This window comes from Apodemus sylvaticus, chromosome 3 (genome assembly GCF_947179515.1).
Source record: "Apodemus sylvaticus chromosome 3, mApoSyl1.1, whole genome shotgun sequence".
Lineage (NCBI taxonomy): Eukaryota > Metazoa > Chordata > Mammalia > Rodentia > Muridae > Apodemus > Apodemus sylvaticus.
Window position 1 is genome coordinate 149947984 of NC_067474.1, and position 27232 is coordinate 149975215.

Below are 27232 nucleotides of genomic sequence, written 5' to 3' on the forward strand. Positions count from 1 at the left end.
CTGTCATTCAGTTTACAGCGCTGACTTCATGCGCTTGGAACAAAACTGTGATACTTCCAAAAGCTAGGACACTCTGTCCCCTCTGGGAATTGTGTGGGCAGGGCACACCACCACCTGCCGGTTCTTGATCTCAGAAAGTCAAGCACCAGGATTCACAGGACCAGGGGCAGCTAAAGCAGTACTGTTTGTGCCATCGAAGCTTTCAGAATCGTCTTTCTAGATTCTAACTACTTCTTTTTCTTCTTTCTCTTTTTTTCTCAAGTCTCAGCTTCTGAACACATCTTGGTGAACCAGTGGTGACCCATTTGTTTTGGTTTCTCCTGGCTCATGCATTCTTTGAGTCTTGGTCACGGGAATGTTTTGTTTGGTCAGACGCAAAGCCGTCAGCAGCGGGACAGAACCAACGCTGAGCCCTCATGACATGTGGGCAGGATCCTGGGAAAACGGAGCTGCCGGTGGCACACCTCTGAATCAGCTGGTTCTTTTTGTCTCCTGTTTTAAGAGCTCTCTGGAAGTAACCTGATATCCAGAATCTTCTCCACGTATGAACAGGGAAATGTTGAAGCTTTTGTTAAATATGTTGACGTCTTACGTTTTGAAAAGCATTAGAATGTCAAAGGCAAGAACCCCAGAACCCTGCCCCTCCTCCTGTGAGACCTTGGTAACTATCTAACGAGTCTAGCATGTGTCCACTGAGCTGGACCATCTGCCGGGAGAATCCAGAATCCCAAGATGCCTTGGGGTTTCATCTGCTTCCGGAAGCAGCCAGCCGTGGTCTTGGTGTTCTTTCCTGCCCAGGTCTTGAGGCCGTTTTTTGCTGTGCTCCGTCCTGATGCACGGCCTTCACAATCCTGACGCTGAAGGATGACTTTGCTCTTTGGATCGGACTGCAGTGAAGGAGTGAGCCGTGTGTGTGGAAGTCTGCGGGAAGAGAGAAACATTGAGCATGTCTCTTTCAAACCAGTCTCTAGGCCTTCCTCAGGAGGCCTCCAACAGATCCCTGAATGCTACAGGGGCTTGGGACCCAGAGGTCCTGCAGGCGCTCAGGATCTCCCTCGTGGTGGTCCTGTCCATCATCACACTGGCCACTGTCCTCTCCAATGCCTTCGTACTTACCACCATTCTGCTCACCAAGAAGCTCCACACCCCAGCCAACTATCTCATTGGCTCCTTGGCCACCACCGACCTCCTGGTTTCTATCTTGGTCATGCCCATCAGCATAGCCTACACCACCACCCGCACCTGGAACTTTGGCCAGATCCTGTGTGACATCTGGGTGTCTTTTGACATCACGTGCTGCACGGCCTCCATCCTGCATCTCTGTGTCATCGCTCTGGACAGATACTGGGCCATCACCGATGCCCTGGAGTACAGCAAGCGTCGGACCGCGGGCCACGCAGCAGCGATGATTGCGGCCGTCTGGGTCATCTCCATCTGTATCTCCATCCCTCCGCTCTTCTGGCGGCAGGCCACGGCTCACGAGGAGATGGCTGACTGCCTGGTGAACACATCGCAGATTTCTTACACCATCTACTCGACCTGTGGGGCCTTCTACATCCCATCCATCTTGCTCATTATCCTGTATGGCCGCATATACGTGGCCGCCCGGAGTCGAATCCTGAACCCACCCTCCCTCTACGGGAAGCGCTTCACCACGGCACAGCTCATCACAGGCTCTGCTGGCTCTTCGCTCTGCTCCCTCAACCCCAGCCTCCACGAGAGCCACACACACACAGTCGGCTCTCCTCTCTTTTTCAACCAGGTGAAAATCAAGCTTGCAGATAGCATCCTAGAACGCAAGAGGATCTCCGCGGCCCGGGAAAGGAAAGCCACTAAGACCTTGGGCATCATCCTTGGGGCCTTTATCATCTGCTGGCTGCCCTTTTTCGTAGTATCATTGGTCCTCCCCATCTGCAGGGACTCCTGTTGGATTCACCCGGCCCTATTTGACTTCTTCACGTGGCTCGGTTATTTAAACTCTCTCATTAACCCCGTCATCTACACTGTGTTCAACGAAGACTTTCGACAAGCATTTCAGAAAGTTGTCCATTTCCGGAAGTCCTCTTAGTCAGACTTGGGGGTGACTCTTGTTTATCTGTTATGTCCTGTAACCCCGCTGGGGTTGCCTTTTTTTTTTTTATTACTGTCGTTTCTCTGAGTCCCGGGTTGATTTGTGCTATCTTGGGTCTTGGGTTAAATCAATAGATTTGTTCTGTGTTCGACTGCCAGCGTCTTCTAGACTTCTGAATCACCTAAAGTTAGGCCATTGCCTTGTGTAGAGGGGGGACAGGACTGAAGACATCCCTTAACATAATATGCTTATGGTCCTCTGGATTAGAAGAAATATAAACGGTAGGATCAAGGTGAAAAACTGTCTTATTCTCTAGCAGGCTTGGAGGGAAGGCCTTCTGGTCTACCTGGGATTTTAGAGAGGGCTGTGGGGAATGGGTGTGATTATTGACTTGAATTAGAAGAGAATTTGGAGTTAGAAAGGAGGGGTTGCCATCCCCTGTACCTCATCGATTAGAAGATAACACCCAGGGATTGTTTCTACTGGGTCCTGGTTGTCCGTAAGGAAAGTGGTATCGTGACCCAGGATAGATGGAGAGAAATTCAGAAGGCTGCAGCAGGAGAGAGGTATACCTGGGACCAGATCAGCTCCGCATCCTTCATTCTTCCCTGTCTCTGGTTTGTAATGTTCTGAAGTTAAAACCCACCAACCTGCCACCGGAGAAGACTGCCACATGAAGAATGGACACCTCGTTCTTCCTGTTCTGATTTTTTTCCCTTAATTATTCTTTTTTTTTTACAACCCTTGTCATCAGAATTCTTAAGCTGTTGAGTCTTACCAAATAAACCGCATGAGACACAGCGAGCAGTGAAGTCTACAAAATTATCTATTCGCCAACTGTCCCACATGTGTACATGAGATGTGTGTGCAAGGCTGTGGCACGCCACACCTCTGGCAGTTCTTGCCTTACACCGTTTTTGAAGCAGTTTTCCTTGTCTCCACCCCTGCCTTGCATGTTCTAAGCTACTTAGTCCACAGGCTCCTGGGATGATTTCTGTGTCCACCTCCTATCTCATCACAAGAGTGTTAGGACTGCAGCCACGCATGCAGCGATATTCAGCTTTTTACACAGGCTCCAGGGATGGGTTCCCCACCCCCACCCCCAACTTATGCCCTGAAGTACAGACTTTCAACTTAACTCAGTTTACAACATTCATTGAGTACCCACCTCACACCAGGCCCTGTGGGTTTTTATTTGCATGTCATTTGCATATAGTTATCCTAACATTTGCATAATATTTGCGGGGGGGTGTGGGGGGGTGGAGGAACATGAGCCTCCTAATTGTGGTTGCTCCCACAAAATGACAATTGAAAACTGAGAAACTGGGCCTGATGGCAAGACGGCTCCGTGGGTAAAGATACTTACCGCCAAGCTTGATGACGTGAGCTTGATTCTCAGAACCCATATGGTAGGGAGAACTATCTTCCATAAGCCATCTTCTGCACAAGTACACATTTGTATATACACAAAAATAAATTTCAGAGATGTTAGGGGAAACCCCCCCCCAAAAAAAAACCCCTCAAGAGCTAGGGCTGGGGTCTAGGAATGCAGCTCAATGAGTGTGTGCTTGCTTGGCGAGTTTACGTTACTGGGTTTGGATCACAGCACTAAGCAAAATAAACAGAACGAGAGAAACCCAGAACCGGATACTTTGGTTCAAATGCAAGCGCTGTCAGTTCCTAACGGTGTGCTCTTTTCTGAACTCCTTACTTTCCGAGACTACGAAATGGAGATGATAATTAACGTAGCACTTGACACAAAAGTCCCCACCATTTTGGAGATCCAGGAATTGACCTTCTCAAGGTCAGGCAGCAATAAGATTACAACAATAATAATGGTAGTAGTAGTAACGGCTCTCCCCTCCCCTAAACCCCCCCCCCCCAGTGCGCTCTGCATCTCTTTTCTCATGTTCTCTTACTCCTCGTCTTACGAGTGCAAGAAAGACATGTGGCCGTGGTCAGAGAAGGGCTTTGTTAAGAGACAGCTTCATAAGGATGAGCCCTGGTGGGAAGACGGGTCAGGAGCTGCGCTGAGGTGTCGGGGAGACAGGCTTGGTCCCAGGTGAGAGAGTGGCAGAGCTTCCAGGGTGCTCCCTGAGGCCTCAGACACCGGGAGAGGAGTGAGAGCCAGAGGTCAGGAAGGCTGGGAAGGAGAGGAGGGCAACCCAGAGAGAGAAGTCTGTTCCGGATGTGGATGCGTTACAGTTCGGTTCCTGGACCCCCTACGCAGAATCACCCCACGAGCTTGCCAACCCTGGATCCCTGGTCTCAGACCCACTGAATCAGAACCTCTGTCGAGAAGGGCCAGAAGTCTGTTTTGTGACAAAGACTCACTGTGTTGTTCAAGGTGATTTTGAATCTCAGGTTGGCTCAAGTGATCCTCTTGCTTCAGCCTCTCGAGTAGCTGAACGACAGGTATAAACCATTACACCTGGTATCCTAGGGTACTGGCAAAGCCGGCTTGCTTGCTTTTCTTTTTCTTTTTCTTTTTCTTTTTCTTTTTCTTTTTCTTTTTCTTTTTTGTTTTTTTGAGACAGGGTTTCTCTGTGTAGCTCTAGCTGTCCTGGAACTCACTTTGTAGACCAGGCTGGCCTCAAACTCAGAAACCTGCCTGCCTCTGTCTCCCAAGTGCTGGGGTTAAAGGCAAACACCACCACCACTCAGCCAAAGTCGGCTTTCTAATAAACCCCACTTCCTGTACTGAGAGATTACTCTGCCTCTACACTTCGGGATTGGTGCAAGTAGTGTCTTGTGGCTGTGTGGCCTCTCTCTGACGCAGGGACACTCAACATGCTCACTGGTCCTCTTTGCTTGGTGGACTCCTCCTTCCTTCCTTCCTTCCTTCCTTCCTTCCTTCCTTCCTTCCTTCCTTCCTTCCTTCCTTCTTTCCTTCCTTTAGAAGTAAGATCTCCTGTACCCCTAGCTCTTCTTACCACCACAGGCAACTTATATTGTCCTGCAGGTCAAAACCAGAACAATGAGCAAGCATTGTGTGAACACACCCCCTACCCCCCCACCCTCTCCCACCCCTCACCCCCACTTTTAAGCCTTGGTTGGCACATCTCTTTACTTTGCTTTGTGATGTCTTCCTGATCCAGGAAAGAATGGGGATTTAGAGTCTAGATAGGAAAGCACAGAATGGCTCTGTGACATTGGGCACAGGCTAAAGGCATAGCAGTTGTGTGATCCGGGGGTGAATTGCCCAATCACGCTGAGCTTCAGTTTCTCCTCTATTAAATGGGATCATCTATATTGAGCCTGTGGGGGAGGGGGAGGGGTTGTGAGGGAATAAGGCAGAGATCATAAGCACTTCGCACAGTAAAACATAAATGTCACTGGCGCTACTACTTGAGAGCTTTGAGGAAATTATAAAAGAAGTTCAAACGCCAAAAGCCTCCCAGGCCTGTTGCGACTAGAGCCAAAGTCAACATCATTTCACAAACAGCTTTTCAAGATACAGTTTACATGTGTCGTGCAATTAAAGGGTCTGGGGGCGTGGCGTGCTGCAGCGCTGTATGGACTGCTGCATAGCTTATAAAAGGTCCTGGGTTCGATGCAGAGCATGAAAAATATCCGTAACGATGCCTAGGTGTGATGGTGCACGCCTGTGACCACAGCACTCAAGCAGAGGTAGGAGGATTGCCTGGAGTGTGCAGCCAGCCTGAACCACATAGAAAGATCTCATCTTTAAAAAGCAGGGAGTGCGGGATGGTGGTGACACACGCCTTTAATCTCAGTACTCTGGAGGCAGAGACAATTCTAACACATAGGAGACAGAGGCAGGCAGGTCTCTGTCAATTCTGGAAGAGTCTGATCTACTTAGTGAGTTTCAGGACAGCCAGAGCTACATAGGAAGACTCTGTCTCAAAGAAAAAGAAATAAAGCACACACAAGAGCACCCTCTTTCATTCTCCGCCCCCCCCACATAAAAAAACCCTGCTCTCCTCACCCACCCCCTGCCTTGCTGAATACACATCTACTTTCTGTCCTGTAATCTTTTTTCTTTTTTTTTTTTTTTTTTGTCTTCAAGACAGGATTTTTCTGTGTAGCCCTGGCTGGCCTAGAAAACTTACTCTTTAGACAAGGCTGGCCTAGAACTCACAGAGATCTGCCTGCCTCTGCTGCCCAAGGGCTGGGATTAAAGGTGTGTGCTATCATCACCAGACCTAATTTATTTATTTATTTATTTATTTATTTATTTATTTATTTATTTGTGTGTGTGTGTGTGTGTGTGTGTGTGTGTGTGTGTGTGTACAAGCTACAGGGCGTGTGTGGAGGTCAAAGAAGAAGTTGTGGGAGCTAGTTTTCTCCTTCCACCATATGGGTCCTAGGGATGGTATTTAGGTGGTTTCAGGCTTGGGAGCAAACACCTCGACCCACGGAGCCATCTCAACTGCTCTGCCCTGAAGACTTTTGGCTGCTGGACTTTTCATAGAAAGTGGAATCCTGCTGCTTGTTGATGCATGCTTGCGACCCCCAACTCTCAGGAAGCTAAGGCAGGGGGATTCCTGTACCTTTGAGGCTGAGTTGGGCTACACTGCAATATGAGGCCAGTCAAGGTTACACAGCAAGACCATGTCCCAAACAAAACAAAATATCCTGGCATGGTATATGTCTTCAATCCTTGTACTCTAGAAACAGAGGCTGGTAGATCTCTGTGATTTTGAGACCAACTTGGTCTATACAGTGAGTTCTAAGCCAGCCAAGGCTACAAGGTCAGACCCTGTCACAGAGCAGACAAACCAACCAAAAATCAAGACCAGAACCTTACCATGGGTGATCTTGGAGGCTGGCTTCTTTTATTTGTTTAATGTTTTTCACATCTTATCCAATTCTCAGCATATGTTATAATTCTTATTATTGCCGGATGTGGGTCTGTATTACATTTTATTCATCCATTGAAGGACATTTGAATTGCTTCCACTTAGCACAAATGAGGTTGTAAAAATCCAAGCCCAAGTTTCGGTGTGGACGTGTGCGAGTAGACTCGATGTGTGTCACATGACAGCTGGTTTGGCCTCCTGCAGACCAACCACACTGTTTTCCTTGGCCACACCTGTCTCCCTTCCCCAGAGCGCCACAGAAGGGTTCCCCTTGTCCACATTCTGTGGCTCTTGTTATTGTCTTTTTTTTATTGGTGCCATTCTAGTGGGTGTGGCCTAGTGTTTTACAGTGGCGAAGCTTTGTAAAGGGGCCAGAGAGTGAATATTTCCAGCTCTCTGACTCGCTCCCAGCTCTGCCACTGAGGCACAGCCTGGATGGTGAGCCTGGGTGGCTTATAAATAAACATCCTCAGTTATTTACCGATAGGCATCAGGCAACTCAAGGGCCAGTTTGCAGATTCTATTTAAAAAGAGTGGCTGCCCCAGCTGCCCAATTCATCCCTGCCCCTTCTTTGGCATCGTTATAATCAGCTTTAGAAATGGCCTTTATTATTGTGTATATGCATATGATGTGTGTGTAGAGGGGGTGCACACATGTGCTGTGGGTGCATATGAAGTCGGTGGACATTTTTGGAGATTTGGTCCCCCATTTTCACCTTTATGTGGGTTTTCAGGGATCGAACTCATGTCCCCAAGGGTTTTTCTTTCACCAGCTTGGCTCTTATCTTGCCAACTTCTAGTATGGACTTTAAAAAATGTTTTATTTTACTTTGTGTGTATGAGTGTTTGCATGCATGTGTGTATGTTCCCTATGTGTGTGTGCAGTGCTCATGGAGGTCAAAAGAGACATCACACCCCCTGGAACTGGGATTCCAGACAGCTCTGCCGTGTAGGTGCGGGGAACTGAACCCAGGTCTTTTGGAAGAGCAGCAAGTATTCTTAACCTAGGAGTCAACTCTTCAGCCCCCATTATTAGATTTTTGAAACAGGTCTCCTCCCTACTCCCCTTAGGCTGGACTTGAACTTGAGATCTATCCTCCTGCCTCAGTCTTCCCAGTGCTGAGATTACAAACCAGACTGCCATGCCTGGCTCCTGGGTTTATGTTTTTATTACGCTTGCTTCTAGTGATCACACACACTTAAGCATTAGTCCTTGCTTACTTCCTGTTCCTCTGCTTTGGTGTTGGCTTGAAGGTGATGTGCTTTTTTTTTTTTTTTTAAAGATTTATTTATTTATCTTATGTGAGTACACTGTTACTCTCTTCAGACACACCAAAAGAGGGCATCAGATGTCATTACAGATGGTTGTGAGCCACCATGTGGTTGCTGGGATTTGAACTCAAGACCTCTGGAAGAGCAGTTGGTGCTCTTGACCACTGAGCCATCTCTCCAGCTCGAAGCTGATGTTCTTATTGCCTGTATTCTCCCTTTGATCACCAGTATGCCACAGGGCCTGGTGTAAAGTAGGTGTTCAATAAATGTTTAAATACGTGAGTGACTGCTGGACAAATGGACTCCTGTTTCCCAATGCCTTCCCAATGCCCTGTCTTTACATTTTTGGGAGATGATGGCTGCTCCTGGTTAGGAACCTCACCTAGTATGAGAATTGGGGCCAAGGGGAGCTGGATGGTGTGTGTGTGTGTGTGTGTGTGTGTGTGATAGCTCAGATGGAATGGCTGGCTAGGAAGCCAGTCAACCCAGTGTCCCCAAGCATCAAATTGGATCTGTTGACTTAGCTGGTCGTAGCCCAGCCTCCACATTGCCTTCTCTTCCTCTAGAAGTCCCCCATACTGTGAAAGGTGAAAGGGCAGCCACCGTTGTTATCATCTGAAGGGGCCCCACCTCCCTCCCACGGTTCCTGCGCTCCTCAGGACACATGAAGGACAAATTGAAAATAAACTTGTCTAGCACAGACCTGTGGTTTGGAAGGCTAACAAGTCTGACCAGCTAACCCACACTCCATACTGAATCTAGGCCTTGTCAGGGATGTATGTTGAGACCTTGTCTCAAAAAATAAATTAAAATAAAATAAAATAATAGAATAAATCATCTGGATGTGGCGGTGCATGCCTTTAGTCTCAGCCTTTGGGAAGCAGAGCCAGGTCAACTCTGTGAATAAACTCTGTGAATTCGAGGCCAGACAGGTCTACAGAACAAGTACCAGGGCAGCCAGGGCTACACAGAGAAAGCAGGTCTCAATAATAATAATAATAATAATAATAATAATAATAATAATAATAAAATAATACTTTTAGGCTTGGAAGTGTAGTTTGGGAGGCTGAGGCAGGATGATTTCAAGTCCAAGCCAGTCTGAACTACAAAATGAAATTCTGCTGCAAAAGGTTTTTTTTCTTCTTTTTTTTTTTTCCGAGACAGGGTTTCTCTGTGTAGCCCTGGCTGTCCCGGAACTTACTCTGTAGACCAGGCTGGCCTTGAACTCAGAAATCCGCCAGCCTCTGTCTCCCAAGTGCTGGGATTAAAAGCATGTGTCACTACCGCCTGGCTGCAAAAGATTAGGTGGTGCTGGAGACATAGCCCAGTTAATAGAGTGACTGCCTAGCATACCAAAACCCTTGATTTTTGCCACCCCAGCATTGTACAAACCAAGCACAGTGACATACATGTGATCTTAGCAATAGAGAAGTGGAAGCAGGAAGACCAGCAGTTTAAGGTCAGCCTGGGCTATATAGCAAGTATGAGGCCAGCCTGGGGTACATGAGATCACACAGATATAGATACATACATACATACATGCATAGAGAGATAGATACATAGAGAGACAGAGGGAGCCTGAGGGCTGGGGCTATGGTTCAGTGGTTAGGGATTTCCCTGAGAACACATGCGGCCCTGGATTCAATCCCCATCAATACAAACAAACAAACTAGAGTTTCTTATGAGCATGGAGACAGTCTGCACCGAGGACCTTTCTCCTTTCCATCTTCTTTCCTCCCACCTCCCAACCCGGGCAAGCTTTTAATTCTTTCACGCTTAGTCACACACACACACACACACACACACACACACACACACACACACACACACACTGTGTAACAGAGATGATGCCGGGAAAGGCAGGGCCTCATCCAACATAGATTCTGCTAAGTTCTGGCTTGTGCAGGTGTGGCAGAGGCACATGGTGCCAGCCCTGTCCCTTCCTCATAGAAACCCAACTTTATTTTTCAGAGTTGTCCCCGAGGACCAGGAATGACAAAGGTTAAGAGGTTTAAGAGGTTAAGAGGACCTTTTGAGTCTAGGCCATGGGACAGTGACACCCTTTCTTAAAAAAAACTAAAATACAAAACAAAACATACAACAAATATCCCCCCAAAATCAAATTGCTTTTTTTTTCAAAGATGTATTTATTTTATTTATATGAGTACACTGTTGCTGTCTTCAGGCACACCAGAAGAAGGTGTCAGATCCCATTACAGATGGTTGTGAGCTACCATGTGGGTGCTGGGAATCGAACTCAGGACCTCTGGAAGAGCAGTTGGTGCTCTTAACCACTGAGCCATCTCTCCAGCCCCAAATTACCTTTTCATTTGCTATTTTAAAAATTATCTGGGCCGGGCTGTGGTGGCACATGCCTGTAATCCCAACATTTGGGAGGCTGATTTCTGAGTTCAAGGCCAGCCTGGTCTACAAACTGAGTTCCAGGACTGCCAGGGCTACACAGAGAAACCCTGTCTCAGAAAAAACAAAAACAAACAAACAAAAACAAAACTATCTGTTTGTTTCTGAGGCATGGTCTCACATATAGCTCAGGCTGGCCTCAAACTTCCGCCTCCGCTTCCCGAGTCCAGGAACTACAGGTGTAAGGCAATATTCCAAGCTTTGTTTTTCTCCAATTGATTTTATTTTTTAAAAAAATGCATCTTGCTGGGCAATGGTGGTGCATGCCTTTAATCCCAGCACTCAAGAGTCAGAGGCAGGCGACAGATCTTTGTGAGTTCTAGGTCAGCCTGGTCTACATAGTGGGTTCTAGGGCAGCCAGGGCTACACAAAGAAACCCTGTCTCGAACAAACAAAATAAATAAGTATGTAATAAATAAATAAACAAACAAAATAAAAGGCCTAGGTCTCTATTACCCAGGGTGGTCACCTTTGAACTTCTGGACTCAAGTGATCCTCCTGCCTCGGGCTTCTGGGTAGCTGGCACTGTAAGTATATACCATCATGGCCCCAGCTTCCCAGGCCAGTTTGTTTGTTTATTATTGATTTATTTTTCAGGGCTGGAAGCATAGCCCAGAGCTTCACACATGCTAGGCTAGGTTTCCCACTGAGTTCTATTCTCAGCCCTCCCCTTCTCCACCGTTTTACTGTCAACAGACTTGAGGCCTCCAGGATGTGAATCCTGAAGGTTGTGCAAATATCTGAGCTCCATGGACCCAGGTGACCTCAGCTCTTCTGCTTTCAAGGTTGGGGCCCCATCCACAGTCCATCAATCACCCTGTGATCCCCAGCGACTCTGAGTCCTGTGGGGACACTTATCTATCTCTGTCCTCTTAGCACCTGGTACACTGCCAGACAGCATGTGGCTAATGATAAAATAGCATTTATTGAGCCCTGACTGTGTACCCAGGTATGCCTTAAGCGTTTTATGGGCATTAGCCACTTAACCCAGTGAAGCAAGTCCGATTGTTATAGTCCAGAATTGAAGCTAAAGTCCCAGGAAACTCAGTCCTTTGCCCTGTGTCCCAGGGACAGAATTTAAGCCAGGCCACACTCTGAATCCCCCCAAAGGATGTGGCCAGGCACACAGAGTGTCTTTGAAAAGCAGTCAAGCTGGAGAAATGGCTCAGTGAAGTGTCTGTAGGGCATGCATGATATCTGAGGGCTTGTAATCCCAGCGCTGAGGCGGCAGAGAGAAGCAGATCCCAGGCTCAGGACCAGTCAGTCAGCCTCAGCCAGGTAAAGGTGAGGCAGACTTTGTCTCAAAAGTCATGTGGATGTTACCTGAGTAAAAACACCCAAGGGTAACCTCTGCCTCCACACACAGGCGCACATATGTTCATCCATGAACACCTGGACACACACACACACACACACACACACACACACACACACACACACGCACGCACGCACGCACGTGGACACGCACACTAGTGGGAAAATTACAAGTTTGGTAACCAGGTATACTGGCTGGTTTTGTGTGTCAACTTGACACAAGCTGGAGTTATCGCAGAGAAAGGAGCTTCATTTGGGGAAGTGCCTCCATGAGATACAGCTGTGGGGCATTTTCTCAATTAGTGATCAAGGTGGGAGGGCCCCTTGTGGGTGGTGCCATCCCTGGGCTGGTAGTCTTGGGTTCTATAAGAGAGCAGGCTGAGCAAGCCAGGGGAAGCAAGTAAGTAAGGAACATCCTTTCATGGCCTCTACATCAGCTCCTGCTTCCTGACCTGCTTGAGTTCCAGTCCTGACTTCCTTTAGTGGTGAACAGCAATGTGGAAGTGTAAGCTGAATAAACCCTTTCCTCCCCAACTTGCTTCTTGGTGATGATGTTTGTGCAGGAATAGAAACCCTGAGTAAGACACCAGGGTTTCCAGTTTCTTGCTTTTTAACTCAGTCCATTCTTTGGTACCAGATGAACAACAATTCTGTCCACCTGAGAAGGTGGCTGAGGCCTGGTGCTGTCCCTGACGCTGCAGTGCTCAGAACTGGGGAAGTCTCTGAATGGGACTAGACTATCACTTACTCATTTGGAACTAATTAGGTGGCGAGCCAAACACACACAGTTGACTATTCGGACTACAGAACGAGAGCCTGGGAACTGAGTCTAGCTCCTGGATTGCCAGTTGGCAACCTGTCTGTGATCTATCTTTTTTTTTTTTTTTTTTTATGATTGGTTGTTTTCTGTCCCCATATGGCCACCAGATCCCTCACAAAGTTCATAGTCCATTTGGGGATCAAAGTACACGAGACAGATTAGAAAGGTAGACAGCCTGTTCTCTTCCCCACCCCTGCCTGTGTTGTGCCCCACCTCCTGGTTGCCCTCAGGTGCCTTTCCAACCAGAGGGGAGAGTGGCTTCTTTACAGTTTCTTAGTCAAGCAGTCCTCTGATTGAAGGGTTTTACCATAGCACATTAATTTGCTTGCTAATCCCAGATTTTGCTCTCAAAGGCAGAAAATAGGGATCCCAGACCTTAAGAGAGGATTTTTTTTAAAAAAAGATGTATTTATTTATTATATATGAGCACACTGAGCGGTCTTCAGACACACCAGAAGAGAGCATCAGATCTTTTTACCGATGGTTGTGAGCCACCGTGTGGTTGCTGGAATTTGAACTCAGGACCTTCGGAAGAGCAATCGGTGCTCTTAACCGTGGAGCCATCTCTCCAGCCTGAGAGAGAAGATTTTTAAGATTATCTAGGACATCTTTAGTCACATCATCCTTGTCACAGCTGCAACTCATGATCTTGGATCTTGACCCCCAACAATATGGGGAAGAGGAAACTGTTATCCCCACTTTGAAGATAGGTAGATGGGGCTTAAAATGCCTAAGAAATCTGCACAAGGCATCCCTGTAACCATTGGAAGAGACAAAGGAACATTCAGGTCTAGGTGACATCACCCAAGAACAGCATCCCTATCTCCCAGCTTGGGATTAAATTGATTAAATCAATCAATTGGCCCAAATTGATTTTAATTTGTTTTTAAAGACTTTTTCCCCAAAAAAGTATATGGGTGTTTTGCCTGTATATATTGTGGCCAAGGAATCCAGAGAGAAATTAAATCCTCTGGAGTTACAGATGTTGGTGAGCTGCCGAGTAGGTTCCCGGCATCAAGCCCTCTGGAGAAGCAGCCAGTGTGCTTAACCACTGAGCTATCTGACAAAATGACACGGGCCTTGGCTGCGTCCTAGCTAGAAGGACTTATTCCCTTCCTGCCCTTTTTCTGAAAAGTGAACCTAATCCTGAGAGGTACAAGTCTGAGATCCCATCATAGGACAGAATCCAATTGGAAACATCTGCCCTCCAGAAGTTTGAATAAGGCGTTGCCCTCCTCCTAAATCCTGGTCCACTCTACATATGTCCACCAGGTGGCGCAGAAGCATCAGGAAATAATGCAGAAAGAAGGGTGGGCAAACTGCCTTCCTCTGGCATAATTTTTCTCCGGGAAGGAGCAGCAAGCCTCTGCCTGTTCTGGGACAGCACTTAGGTTTCTAAGGTATGCATTGCAGACACTCTCAGAAGCGAATTCGGCCTGACCAGGTTTCTAAGGTATGCATTGCAGACACTCTCAGAAGCGAATTCGGCCTGACCTCGGAAGAAGCGGAAGGTGACCATAAACCCTAGGAAATAGACTCCAGCAGACAGGGTAGGAAATCTTTGCCTCTGGAAACGTTCTCAGCAGCTGGAGAGAGTTGTGCTGGCACACCAAATGGGGTCCGAGATGAGATCCTCATTTCCTAGGCTCTGCAGAGAGCTCCAGGTTTTGGCGCTCTCCCTAGGTGGTTGGTGGCCACCAGTAGTGAAGACCTACCAGATGGCTGAAGTGTCTGCCACCACTCTTGGAAGCCTGGGGGTTACTAATGGGTCTGACACCTCCAGAACTCAGCTTAGCCCTGCAGCTCAATCGGGACTTCTGTTCCTCTCACACTGCACATGGAACTGTTAAGTTCAAAGACTTGAGGCTAGAAACTTCGAACGGTTTGAGATACTAGGGGTGGGGGAGGGTGAGCCAGGATTGAGGGGGTCCTAGAAGAAAGGATGGGAGGATTGAATGAAAAGTAGGCAGGACCTTGGGGACTCAAACAATCTGCTTTCAACTTTAACCCCGGAGGAACAGGGAGCTATTGAAGATTATTCGGGAGGCTGGCTAGACGGGAGCTGAGATCCATCACTTGAGCTGTGGGAAGACAGAGGAAGGGAGGTGGAGAAGTCTGGAGAGACAGCGGCTTAACCAAGACTCTGAGCACAAAAGCGCTGCAGGCTGCATAGGGCAATGACACCTGGGGTTAATTTTCCATCCACCCAGACCTTCCCGTGGGCCTGGGAGTACCCCAGTGAAATGCCCACCTCATCCCTTGGTTAGGTGACAGTTCTCACAGGCTAGGGGACTCCCCTGAGCCAAGGAGATCTGTTCTCCAGCTGGTATATCCTAGAAGATCCTTGATATCCATACACACACACACACACACACACACACACACACAGAGAGAGAGAGAGAGAGAGAGAGAGAGAGAGAGAGAGAGAGGAGAGAGAGAATGGCTAAGATTGGGGAGGTGAGGAAGGGCATTCCTTAAGGACACATACCATACCCGTGGTAAACATCTCTTTCAGGTGCCAACTCAGCTAATTATTGGCTGTGTTAGCACGGCCAAGTCAATTTGGTAATCCAAGCCTCAGCTTCTGTATCTGTAAAATGTGGTTATAGGTCTGTGGAGATGGCTCAGCAGGGACCTGGTGACCTGGATTGGATCCTCAAAACTCACATAAAGTGGAGGTAACTGGCCCCACAAAGTTGTCCTCTAATTTCACACATGTTTTGTGGCATGCACACCCCCCCCAACATACACACACAGCAATAATAAATCAAATATAAAAAGTAAAATATGATTGAGGCCTTGGACAAGGTTGTGTGAGTAGGGCTGTCTTAGTAAGGGTTTTACTGCTGTGAACAGACACCATGACCAAGACAACTCCTATAAAGAACAACATTAAATGGGGGCTGGCTTACAGGTTCAGAGGGTCAGTCCATTATCCTCAAAGCAGGAAGCAAGGCAGCATCCAGGCAGGCATGGTGCAGGCAGAGCTGAGAGTTCTCGTCTTCATCTGAAGGCTGCTAGCAGAATACCAACTTCCAGGAAGCTAGGATGAGGGTCTTAAAGCCACATCCACAGGGACACACCTACTCCAACAAGGCCACACCTCCTAATAGTGCCACTCCCTGGGCCAAGCATTTTCAAACCATGACAAGGGCTCAGCATGTTTCTTGTGTGTTGGGGGAGGGGTCAGAGAACACCCAAGAAAAGGGGAGTTTTATGTTCTCCATCCCTCAGAGAATCTAGGCTTATGTAGGTGGGCATCTTGGCTCTCTGGCCTGGAAGAAACTCCTTAAACCTGGGTGGGTTTCAAATTAGGTCAGCCTCAGGCTGAGAGCACATGGAATTAGGCCAAGGGAATTCTAGCCAAAGGCAAAGAAAAAATCTGGTTAGTCCAGAGCCACCTTCTGAAGGAAGGTGTTGTGGCTGTTCCCTTGTTGAAACATTCAAAATGTCTTTCCAGGCCAGGTCTCAAGGAGAGAGTGTCTGCTCTCCTTCCCGTTTGCTCTCTCTCGTTTTGTGCTTGTGTACTGAAGGTTGCCTCTGATCCCAGTTACTACGATAAAGGTCTTGTATATATCCCTGCTTTCTTTTCTTTCTTTAAAATCCTTTGTTTTTGTATATGTGTGTTTTGTGTGTGTGTGTGTACATGCATATGTACACACATGTCAGTACTTGTACAGACACCAGAGGAAGGTATCAGATGCCTGTCCTCTCTTCTCCTCTGCCTTATTTCTTTGAGACAGGATCTCTCACTGAGCCAGGCTGGCTACCAGAAAACCCCAGCCATTTTTTTTTTTTAATGTGCATGCCGGGTTCTGAACTCAGGTCCTAATGGTTATCTACCAAGTGTTCTTAACTGCCACACTATCTCTCTACATCTCCAGCTTCTACATTTCTCTCTCTCTCTCTCTCTCTCTCTCTCTCTCTCTCTCTCTCTCTCTCTCTTTCTTTTTTGACATACTGGAAACTTGAGCCCAAGGCTTCATGAGACGCGTTGAGCAAGCGGCGCCTTACCACTGAGTTCGATCCAGCCCTTTGTGTGCGTTCTCTCAGTGCTCATTTCCGCCCCTGAGTGAGGAAGGCCCACCCTGCTTAATACTCACCCCATTGTATGAGTGGGGAAACCAAGGCTGGGAAAAGTTCACCCGTGTGTGGTGTGTGTGTGTGTGTGTGTGTGTGTATGGATCTACATTTACTTAGCCTGTGGATAGGTCAGTGCACTTAGAGCCCAAGGTTGGCCCAGCACCTAGAATTATCCTGCAAGTGGAACTAGGTCAAAAAGCCACTAAGAGAAAAATGCTTAACACAAGGCACAGCAGTTGTCAGCTTGGCAGCACTGAGTGTTGTCGTCGTATGACACCTGCCAGAGAGAATTTAGCACAGGAAGACGGGAATCTTTCCCAAATCACTGGCCTGATTCTTCCAGTCATATCAAAAAGAAAAACTTCTTTGGGGAGAGGAGGGGCTGGAAAGGGAACCCAGAACCCCACGTGCACATGCCAGGCTCGTGCTACCAAGCCGAAGGTGAATCTCATACACAATGCCCCTCATGCCAGGCCGCCTCTGAGAGCCTCAGACCCCTTCCTTGACTCAGTTCACCTTCCCAAATGACTCCAAAGAAAGGGGCTTGAAGAGTAAAAGTTTAAGAATTTCTGACGGTGGTCGTATGACTAGTGAGCGGAAGAATTGGGTTTCAAAATCACATAGCTCAAAGATAGGGAGTTTGTCTGGTAGTAGGAAGGCTCTACATTCAATTTCCAGCACCAGGAAAAAAAAATAAAGCTACTTAATTAACATAACACTGTCTCCAGGGTCTGTGCACTTAACCACGTTGACTACTTCCTATACAATTTGAAGCACATCCTGTTTCCCTCTTTGCTTTGACTGCCAGGAAGCTCAGAGCCATGCTTTTGGGTTCTATCACAGTCCCTGTCCTTAGAAAACTTTCCATCCGCTCGCTGCTGTATTCAGAATTTCATGTTTCTTCCTTCCTTCTCCCCTGGCCTTCTGCCCAGGCATTCATCATTCCTTGATGCCTGCTCTTTAATTATTGATCAAATGGTCTTTAGGCTGCCGTGGAAACCACCTCCAAATCCTTTTTGGAATGGGCAGGCAGGACATAAGACATTTAAGAGATGACTGGGGACCTTCCGACTGGCCGAGCCCGCAGGTCACAGTAATGCAGGGTGAGTGTCTCTGAGCGGCTTCCAGGGCTAGAGCAGTGAAAGTCCTCTGCATTTTACAGTTCTGCATGAGTTAGCGCTGCATCCTTCAAATTCATGAAATGATGCTAGAGCTGTAGCAGACCAACCTTGACATCGCAGTGCTTGACTAGAAGGAATCTCTCCCAGTGGCTCTGTGGGTAAAGCGCTTGCTACATGCATGAGGAGTGAAATCTGAGAGGAGTTTGGACCTCTTGAACCCAGCCCACTCGGGAGACAGGTGGACATGGAAATCTAGCTAGAATCCCAAGACAGGGAAGAGAAGATGGCATCTTCAGGGCAAGCCAGTAAGCTACAGGAGCAAAATCAGGGAGCCCTGGGTATAGTGGGGGACCTTGCCTCAATATCTAAGGTGGAGAGTGATGGAAAAAGATACCCAGGGCTCTATATAAATGCCAGCAACTGCACACACACACACACACACACACACACACACACACACTGCACATATATTTGAAAAAGTAGAAAAAAAAAAAAGCCTGGAATCTCTTCCAATGTATGCCCTGGCCAGCGTAGGGATGGAGTAAAACCCAGACTGATTCAGGCTCTGCCACGTTCAGTGTGTGACTTCCAAGGTCACTCTGGTGTTGGCATTCGCTTGGTAGATGGGAGAGCACATGCATACTTCTTAACCACGTTGGCCTGGATGTGGTGCCACGTCATCCTTGCCACTGTCCCCTTGGTAGGAAAGAGTCACATATTTGCACATAATTGCAAGACAGGCTGGAAAAAATGTAGTCTGGGCTGTTTTCTCTGAAACAGCTCTAAACCTGGAGGGGGAGCATCTTTGGTGAACAGCTGACACAGGTCCAGGTCATGTATATATGGGTGTAGAGTGGCCACAAGTGGGAAAGTGACCTTGCCTTACTTTTGAGGAACCATGGGTAAAAGCATTTCAGGCTGGGGAGATGGCTCAGTAGGTAAATGTCATTTGTGTTACTATAATCTCAGCATCTCAGCGCTGGGGAGATGGCTCTGTAGAGCTCAATGGCCAGCTGGCCTGTCTGGATTACAGAGCTTTATGTCCAGCGAAAAGACCCTGTCTCAATAAAATAATATAAAGTAAAATAACGAGGAGAGAGCCTAGAGAGTTTGTTTATTGCTTAGAGCACTGGCTGCTTTTGAAGAGGACCTGGGTTCAGTTCCCAGCTCTACACGGCAGCTCACAGAAATCTGTAACTAAAGTTCCAGGAATTTGATACCCTCTTCTGGCCTCAAACATACCTGCACAGTTCTCTCTCTCTGTCTCTCTGTCTTTCTGTCTCTCTGTCTCTCTGTCTCTCTGTCTCTCTCTCTCTCACACACCCACACACACACCCACACACCCCCCCACACACACACACACTTTAAAAAAATAAATGAATCTTAAGAAAAGAAAGGGGGTGGTGCTGGAGAGATGGCTAGGCACTGGCTGCTCTTCCAGAGGTCCTGAGTTCAATTCCCAGCAACCACATGGTGGCTCACAACCATCTGTAATGAGATCTGATGCCCTCTTCTGGCATGCAGGTGTACATGCAGATAGAGCCTTCATATACATTAAATAAGTAGATAGGTAGGTAGGTAGGCAGACAGACAGACAGATCTTAAAGGAAAAATGGCAGTGGGAAGCAATTGAGGATGTTGACCTCTGGCCTCCAGAGCATGTGTGCGTAGCAGCTTCGTGTGCATAGAAGCCTCTCTGACACATACACACGGAGCATTTACATTAAAAAAAATGTTGTGTGCACATATGGAGGCCAAAAGTCAACATCCCTCCTCAGTCGCACCACCAGTAGCTATAGAGATAGAGTCCCTCACGAAAACGGAAGCTCATTGGCTTAGCTAAGCTGATTAGCCAATGACGGTCAGGTATTTGTCTCTACCTCCCAGTGATAGGTTTACAGGCTTGGAATCACATTACATCAGCTGGGTTGTCTTTTTTTTTTTTTTTTTTTTTTTGGATACAGGGGCTGTCTCACTGTGCAGCCCGGGCTGCCCTGGAACTCTCTCTGTAGACCTGGCTGCCCTTGAATTCAGTGATTCAAATGTCCAAGTGCTGGGCTTAAAGGCTTGAACCACTGCACTAGGGCCACATCCAGCATTTTTTTTTTTTTTTTGTGGGTGCTGGGGTTTGGAAGTCAGGTCCTCACGATTGCGCGGCAGTCATTTTAAGGACGAGCCATCAACTGGTGTTACATTTGCAGTTTAAACCAAACTTTTGTCCCCATAGGAAGGAAATATGGAGAACACTCACTGATAGGAAAGAGTCAAAGAGAGACTGAATCTTCACTAGCTTTTAAGGTCATAGGAAAGAGTCAAGCAAGGATACCTGAACTTTTTAGCTTGGTTGCCTAGTTCCGTGGTCTTTTCTGAGAGAACTGCTTTGTGCCGAGTTCTGGGTGGGCATTTGGGGGGGGGGGGGGACTCATAACAAATGAGTTAAGGTCTTAACCTGAAGTTTACTAAACTACACCGAGGGGGCCAGTGCAGGAATGGACCGGCCTGAGGTCTGGAAGCAGAAGGCTGGAGTCTTAGCTGTGTGAGGAAGAAACCACATGACTTCTCTGGTTGTCAGATTCCCGGCCCAGTGGGTAAAGTCTATTGCGATAATCAGGACGATCCGAGTTAGAATGGATCCTATAAATTGTCCTCGAATTCTCGTCCACAGCCCGGTGCTCAACCCTCGTCGGTCAGCCTCACTGTTCTCATCCGAAGGATGGAGTTAACAGGCTGACATCAGGCGGTTGGAATCTGGCCGCATTGTGGACTCTGCCTCCCTGGGATATGTGTGTGGCCTCTTGCCCCATTCCAAGGACTGTCATAAACACACACACACACACACACACACACACACACACACACCCGCGCGTTCCCGGCAGAGGAGGACCCCGAGTTCACAAGATGCGGCTTCCTGGCCGCGTTCCGGAGAAGGAGCTTTGTGCCGCAGGTCCCATCCCCCGGTCGTCCGGCTCAGGAAACGGCAGAGAAAGCCAGGAACCCGGCCTGCCAGGCCCCGGGGCCCTCCGCCCCGTCCTTCGGCTGCAGGAAGCGCGCTGGCGGGAACGCCCTGCCCGTGGGTGGGAAAAGCCGGAGCTGCTGCAGCGCGGCGTCCCTGGGTGCAGCGAGTTGTCACCGCCGCCGCACGCCTCTGCCGCAGCCCCATCCCTGCGTCAGTGCGGCAGCCGCGTGGCCGGGATCCTGCAGGCACCACCGCGCCCTGGGTGCAGGGAAGGAGGGCGCCGACCCAGAGCTCGCTTTGAGGGGGTGACCTGCTTAGGGTGTGTGGGTGAGCTCTCCCCCGGGTCGTTGGGCTATGGCTGGACCCGCTGGCGTTAGACTCCGGGTGGCTCTTTGAGTTTCAACTTGTGCTTGGCGCCCAGAGATTTAGTTTCTTAATGATGGAAATCTCAAAAACTGTTCGGGACCTAAAGACTACTGTGATGGGCAGACGTGATCCCTTTTCACCAATGAGAGCCAAGGAAGAAAAAAGATGGAGGACATAAAAGGGCGGTGCTTTCTAGTATAGCCCGGGCGTTGCAATCAGTCATTCCCAGGCTTAAATCCAAGCTTTCCTGCTTACTGTGTGATCTTGAGTAGGTTCCTTAGCCTCTCTGAGCTTCCGGGCCATGTCCTCTTTAAGAAGTCTTTCAACTCTAAACTCAGGCTCCCCCACCGCATCCCCCTAGCCCTCACAGCACATGGCCTGATTCCTTGCATCACTTAGTGCTAATATTATTAAACAGTTTTTACTCGGTGCCCTGTCTTTCTGCTTCAGAAGCCCCAAAGTCCAGGAAGATTGGGACCTTCGCTAAAGTAAGACTGTAGCTGTAGCGCTGACACACGTTAAACATGCAGCCATTTGTTATAGCGAAGGGATGCGTACCAGATGCCGCATAAAAGGTGGAAAAACACCAGAAATGACGAACCACCATTCCTATCTTCAGGGAGGTCCCAGACTGGATAGGGAGGGGAATGAAACTGGCTGTGCAAAGAAGATGTTCCTAAGTGTGTGCTAACAGGGGTTAAACAGCCCTGGAGATAAACACTAAAGGGGGAGCAGCCAGAAAGACAGAGGTGAGTGACACCCGGTCCCTAGAGTGCTGGGATAATGGATCTCATTTCCACCACAATGTACAAAGTATTTAGTTTGCATGAAGTGAAGACTGACGGAGGTTTTTATCCTAAGGAGGTGGGGGAATTGATGAAGACTTCACTGACTTGTTCAAGCAAGCCCTCCTCCCCTTTTTGAGGCGGGGAGCTGCGCTGAAGACGGAGCCCCAAAGCCTTGTGTGTGCTCTGATGACCACTGAGCTAAATCCTCAGCTTCATGGACTCGGCTATTGATGCGCACCACTTTGGGTTTAGGTCCAAATAAACTGGTGATTTTAGGTAAGGAACGTTGCCTCTTTGACTTGCTTCCCCTCTAAGCCTGTTTTCCTAAGCTAGAAAGAGTAATAAAGGCTTCCTATTAACATGACCAGATAGCTGGTGTAAAAGTACTTACCACTTGTGATTCTTAAGTTTATGCTAAAGGGTGCATAGGTGCTTGTGGAATGAATCAGGCCATGTGCTGTGAGGGCTAGGGGGATGCGGTGGGGGAGCCTAACTGAGTTTAGAGTTGAAAGACTTCTTAAAGAGGACATGGCCCGGAAGCTCAGAGAGGCTAAGGAACCTACTCAAGATCACACAGTAAGCAGTAAACCGGGTGCAGTGTGGGAGTCCTGGATCGTGAAAGGACTAACAACCACGCCATTGGGAGGCTAGCAGGCAGATGGAGGGTGGCTTCCTCCCTCCCTGCTCTCACTTTCCATGATCCCTAGGAGACTTTGCTCCTGGCCTCATTCATTATTGCAGTATAATTTATTGTTTGCAGACCAACAAAGGTGAGCCAACTCTAGCTTGATTAGCATTCTTGTTATATAGGCTTTTACAGCCTTATTTTCTGATGACACAGTAATACGTGCTGCTTGTAAAAAAAAAATAAATTGCAGGAAGATATCACGGAGGGAAATTGAAAGTGCAAGTTTAGAAACACAAGAGCTGACATCTTGCTGTTTTTTTTGCATAGGGTGGGGGAGGGGACATCCCACAGTGTGAGCTCTGACTTCTCTGTGTCTGTATGACCAGGGGGACTGGATGCCCAGATCTTTTCTAGATGTGTCTGTGAGGATGCTTCCAGAAGAGATTCATATTTGAGTTGGTGGACCGGGTAAAGATTGAAGTTGGTAAGTGGCATAGCTGGGGATTTGTGCCCTCCCCCAACCATGCCACACACAGTGCCCACGCCACACACAGTGCTTGCCCCGCACCACAGTTGTATATCTGTGGTGCATAAAATCCCAGGCCTTGCAAAGGCTCAGCATGTGCTCTGCCATGGACTTCAGCTCCAGCTCCTAAAATTCTAATCTTAGTTTTTTTCCTCTGGGCTGAAGCTCTTACTATAAATGAATGAATATTTGGTTGCTGGGATCCTGAGTCATTGGCAAAGAATTCTATATTTCGGAGCATTTACTGGGACCTCACCAAAAATGGGTGGGATTTGTGGAACTTTTTGTTTTTTTTATTTTGGAAAAGGTGTCTTATGTAGTTCAGGCTAGCACTTCTGCCTCTGCCTTTGGAGTGCTAGGATTATAGGCATGTGACACCACACCCAGCTACCTTTGGGACTTCCTCACCACTACACACACTTGGCACGGGCACTTTCTGCTGATGTGTGCTGCAGCTGTATAGGCTTCAAGTACACCTGCGATTCTGTGACTCTTGCAGCTAACAACACTCAGCAGACACCTGCTCCTGCCTAGTCACACCAACAAGTTCATTTTACTGCAGGCTCCTTGAGAACAGGGCTGTTGTTAGGTCTTAGAGGCCAATGAATGAGACACTTATTGGGAGGGCATGGTGAAATAGTGACAGCAGCCCAGGGATTCAGCTCAATAGCAGAGCACATGTCTAGCATGCGTGAAGGCCTGGGTTCAGTTCTCTCTCTCTCTCTCTCTCTCTCTCTCTCTCACACACACACACACACACACACACACCAACTACCACTTCCTAGCATGAACAGAGTGCTAAGTTGTTGTTGTTTTCCACGACAGAGTTTGTCTATGTAGCCCTGGCTATCCAGGAACTCAAATGTAGACCAGGCTGGCTGGCTAAGCTCTAACAGTTCCTCCACACACTCCTTCATTCAATCTACAAAAATCACTGTGGTAGGTACACGCTATTATTCTCATCTTGAGGATGAGAACCTGAGGTGCAGAGATTTGGAAGTCTGAGGTTTCAGAGCTGATAAGCGGTGGAATCATGTTGTGACTCCTGATCTGTTCCGTTCCAGAGTTTTGTTGTTTTTTACAGTTTCAAAGCTTTTGCTTTGAATGAGTTAGTAAGTGGCTGATGGGGCCATGAACACTCCAGCTGTCCCAGTACATGCTTGGTTCCCCCTTCTGAATGTTTTCAGTGCTGTAAGTCTGAGTCAACAGATAGAGGGCTCAGGAAAGGTCCCCTCTGTGTCTGAAGCAAGCGTGTGATCAAGCTTATTTTTCATGGGAAGAAGCATTTTTGAATCTCCTAGTCTAAAAATAAACCGCAAGTTTTAGGGGCCCTTGGGGACTAGCCCAGGCATTTCAGGACAGCTATTTGCCTATCTGTAACACAGGAAATCAATCAGAAGCCCTTCCCCTCTTCCCACAGACTGATGTTCTGGAAATGTCCAGTGCCTTGCTGTGGTTCTTTTGAAAGACCATGGAGAAGTTAAGGCCAGCCTAACACACATTCATCTCTCTGTGAGGAGGCATAGAGCAGAAACAGGTCACTTCTGCTGCAAAAACCTGTAGAGAGAACTTGCAGCTGTCAACTGGGAGGTGTGCCAAGACACATGCCCTGGGGCCTGCAGAATCCACCTGGGGTCTGGGCACTGGGGAACTGGTTTCTGCTCTAATGGCCTCATTCAGTAAATCTCTTCCTTCTGTCAAACCCTAGAGGTCTTCCCCTACGAAATGACTGGGTGAATTTTTTCTTTTCCCATTCCTTTTTTTCTTTCCCTTTCTTCCTTTCCATTCCTTTCCCTCTCTCTTTCTCTCTCTCTCTCTTTCTTCTTCCTTTCTGAGACAGGTTCTTAACAATGTCATGTGGCCCACTCTGGTCTTGAACTCCTATGGTTTCAGGCCTGTACCTCCCAGCCTGGTGACTGGGTGGGTCATCACAAAGATACTGTGTGATGTTAGAAGCCAGAAATATCATTGATGGTGGTAATTTTGAAAATAATGATAATCACACTGTTTGTGCCTGGTGGTTTCTATATAGTATCATTGATTTTTCTTATTTTCAGAAGCAGCATCTCACTGTGTGGTCCAGGCTATGCACAAACTCATAGTCCTTCCCAAGTATTGAAATTACAGATATGTATTACTATGCTTGGCTTATCACATTTAATTAATCAACTAATTAACTAATTAATCCTTTGGGGCTGGGACTCGAACCCAGGACTTTGTGCTTGCTAGGCAAATGCTCTATCATTGAGCTAGTTTGCCAAATCTAAACAAATGCCACACGGGTCATCTAATCATTCTCATTTCACAGATGGAGGAACCGAGGCTCAGTGAACTCCTGTGAGCTGGGAAATAGATTTGCCACATCACAACTCAAGTTTCACAAAAAAATGTGTGGGTTGAGCCGGGCAGTGGTGGCGCACACCTTTAATCCCAGCACTTGGGAGGCAGAGGCAGGTGGATTTCTGAGTTCGAGGCCAGCCTGGTCTACATTGAGTTCTAGGATAGCCAGGGCTGTATAGAGAAACCCTGTCTTGAAAAAAACCAAAAAAAAAAAGAAAAAAAAAGTGGATTCTTGTGCCCAGAAATCACTAAGAAACAAATAAAAAGTCTGTTTATTTAATTAGAGACAGAGTATTATGTAGCCCAGAATGGCCTCAAGACCTCTATTTTGCTGAGGATGACCTTAATTTCTTTTTAAAAAAATTAATTTGTTTTAAATTTATTTACTCAGGAGGCAGAGGTAGACCTCTGAGTTTGAGGCCAGCCTCTCTTACAGATTGAGTTCCAGGATAGCCAGAGCTGCACGGTGAAAGCCTGCCTTGAAAACATCAACAAAAACAACAAACTTTATTTTTTTATTAATATTTTTATGTGGATGAGTGTTTTGCTTACATGTATTTATGTGTGCCAAGTATGTACCTGGTGCCTGCAAAGACCCGAAAAGAGCATTAGATCCTTTGGAGCTGGGGCTGCAGATTGTTGTAAGCTTCCATGTGGTGCTGGGATGCAGCCTGGATCCTCTGCAAAATTCTCTAACAAACAGGCTATCTCCCCAGTTCATTCGTTCGTTCTTTCTTTCTTTCTTTCTTTCTTTCTTTCTTTGAGAAAAGATTTCACTATGTAGCTCTGGTTGTCCTGGAACTTACTATGTAGACCAGGTTGACCTCCAACTCACAGAGCTCTGCCTGCCTCTGCTTTCCCAAGTGTTGGGATTAAAAGCATTTGCCACTATGCCAGTCTCTGCAGTAAAATTCCTGAAATTTCTGGCTTTACCTCCTGAGTGCTAGAATTACAGGTATATGCTACCATATCAGTCTATGCAGTGTTTGTGGTTGAAGCCAGTGCATTGCACATACTAGACAAATGCTGAACCAACGGAATTGTATCCCCAGCCCCAAAGGGTACTCCAGGCTAGCCCTAGGCATGTGATTCTCCTGTTTCACCCTCCTCAGCATTTGCCTACCAGCGCTCACGGCCATGGATAGTATTATTTTTTAAGACATGTTTTCTTATTCATAGTCCAGCTTGTCTCACACTAGTAATGCACCTGCCTCCTGAGTGCTGGGATTAAAGACAGGAATGTACCACGACCACACCCAGCTGGCGGTCAAATGGATACAAGTTATGATGCATCCATGGCCCTGTGAGAGCTGGAGTCAAAGCCATCGGGTACTGAGAGCCAATAAGATTTGCCTTTGCCTTGGGGGGGGGGGGACTAGGAGGACGCGCGCAGGAGACGGGTGTGTGTGTGTGTGTGTGTGTGTGTGTGTGTGTGTGACAAGCCTAAGGCCGGATGTGGGAAAGCATTGGGTGTGCTGGGGAAAGTTTGGGTAAACTTTAGAGTGTGTGTGCGAAGGTAGGAAGCGAGCATACCAGGCCATGGAATTGGCCTTTGTTCCATAGGCAATAAAGAGCTTACCCAAGAGGAATTGCCAGAGACCAACCATACTCCTGCAGTCAGAGAGGAAGCAGCTTAGCCATCTGTGCCTCGGCTTGTGCAGGCTGCTGGGTGCCAGTGCGTGGGAGGGCGTCCACAGAATGTC

The 27232-nt window shown here is 47.7% G+C and overlaps 2 protein-coding genes across 2 annotated transcripts in view; both read left to right on the forward strand.

Annotated features, from left to right (window-relative positions):
- The first annotated feature begins 267 nt into the window (after positions 1–267).
- Positions 268–2831, forward strand: Htr1d (5-hydroxytryptamine receptor 1D). Its single transcript, XM_052175704.1, has one exon. The coding sequence runs from the start codon at positions 947–949 to the stop codon at positions 2066–2068; it is 1122 nt and encodes a 373-aa protein (XP_052031664.1). The 5' UTR covers positions 268–946; the 3' UTR covers positions 2069–2831.
- An 18225-nt stretch (positions 2832–21056) lies between these two features.
- Luzp1 (leucine zipper protein 1) overlaps positions 21057–27232 on the forward strand; it is a 90921-nt gene continuing 84745 nt past the window's right edge. The window contains exon 1 of the mRNA XM_052177787.1: positions 21057–22311. The gene's annotated coding sequence lies outside the window, so the exon portion shown is untranslated. The remainder of the gene's footprint in view (positions 22312–27232) is intronic.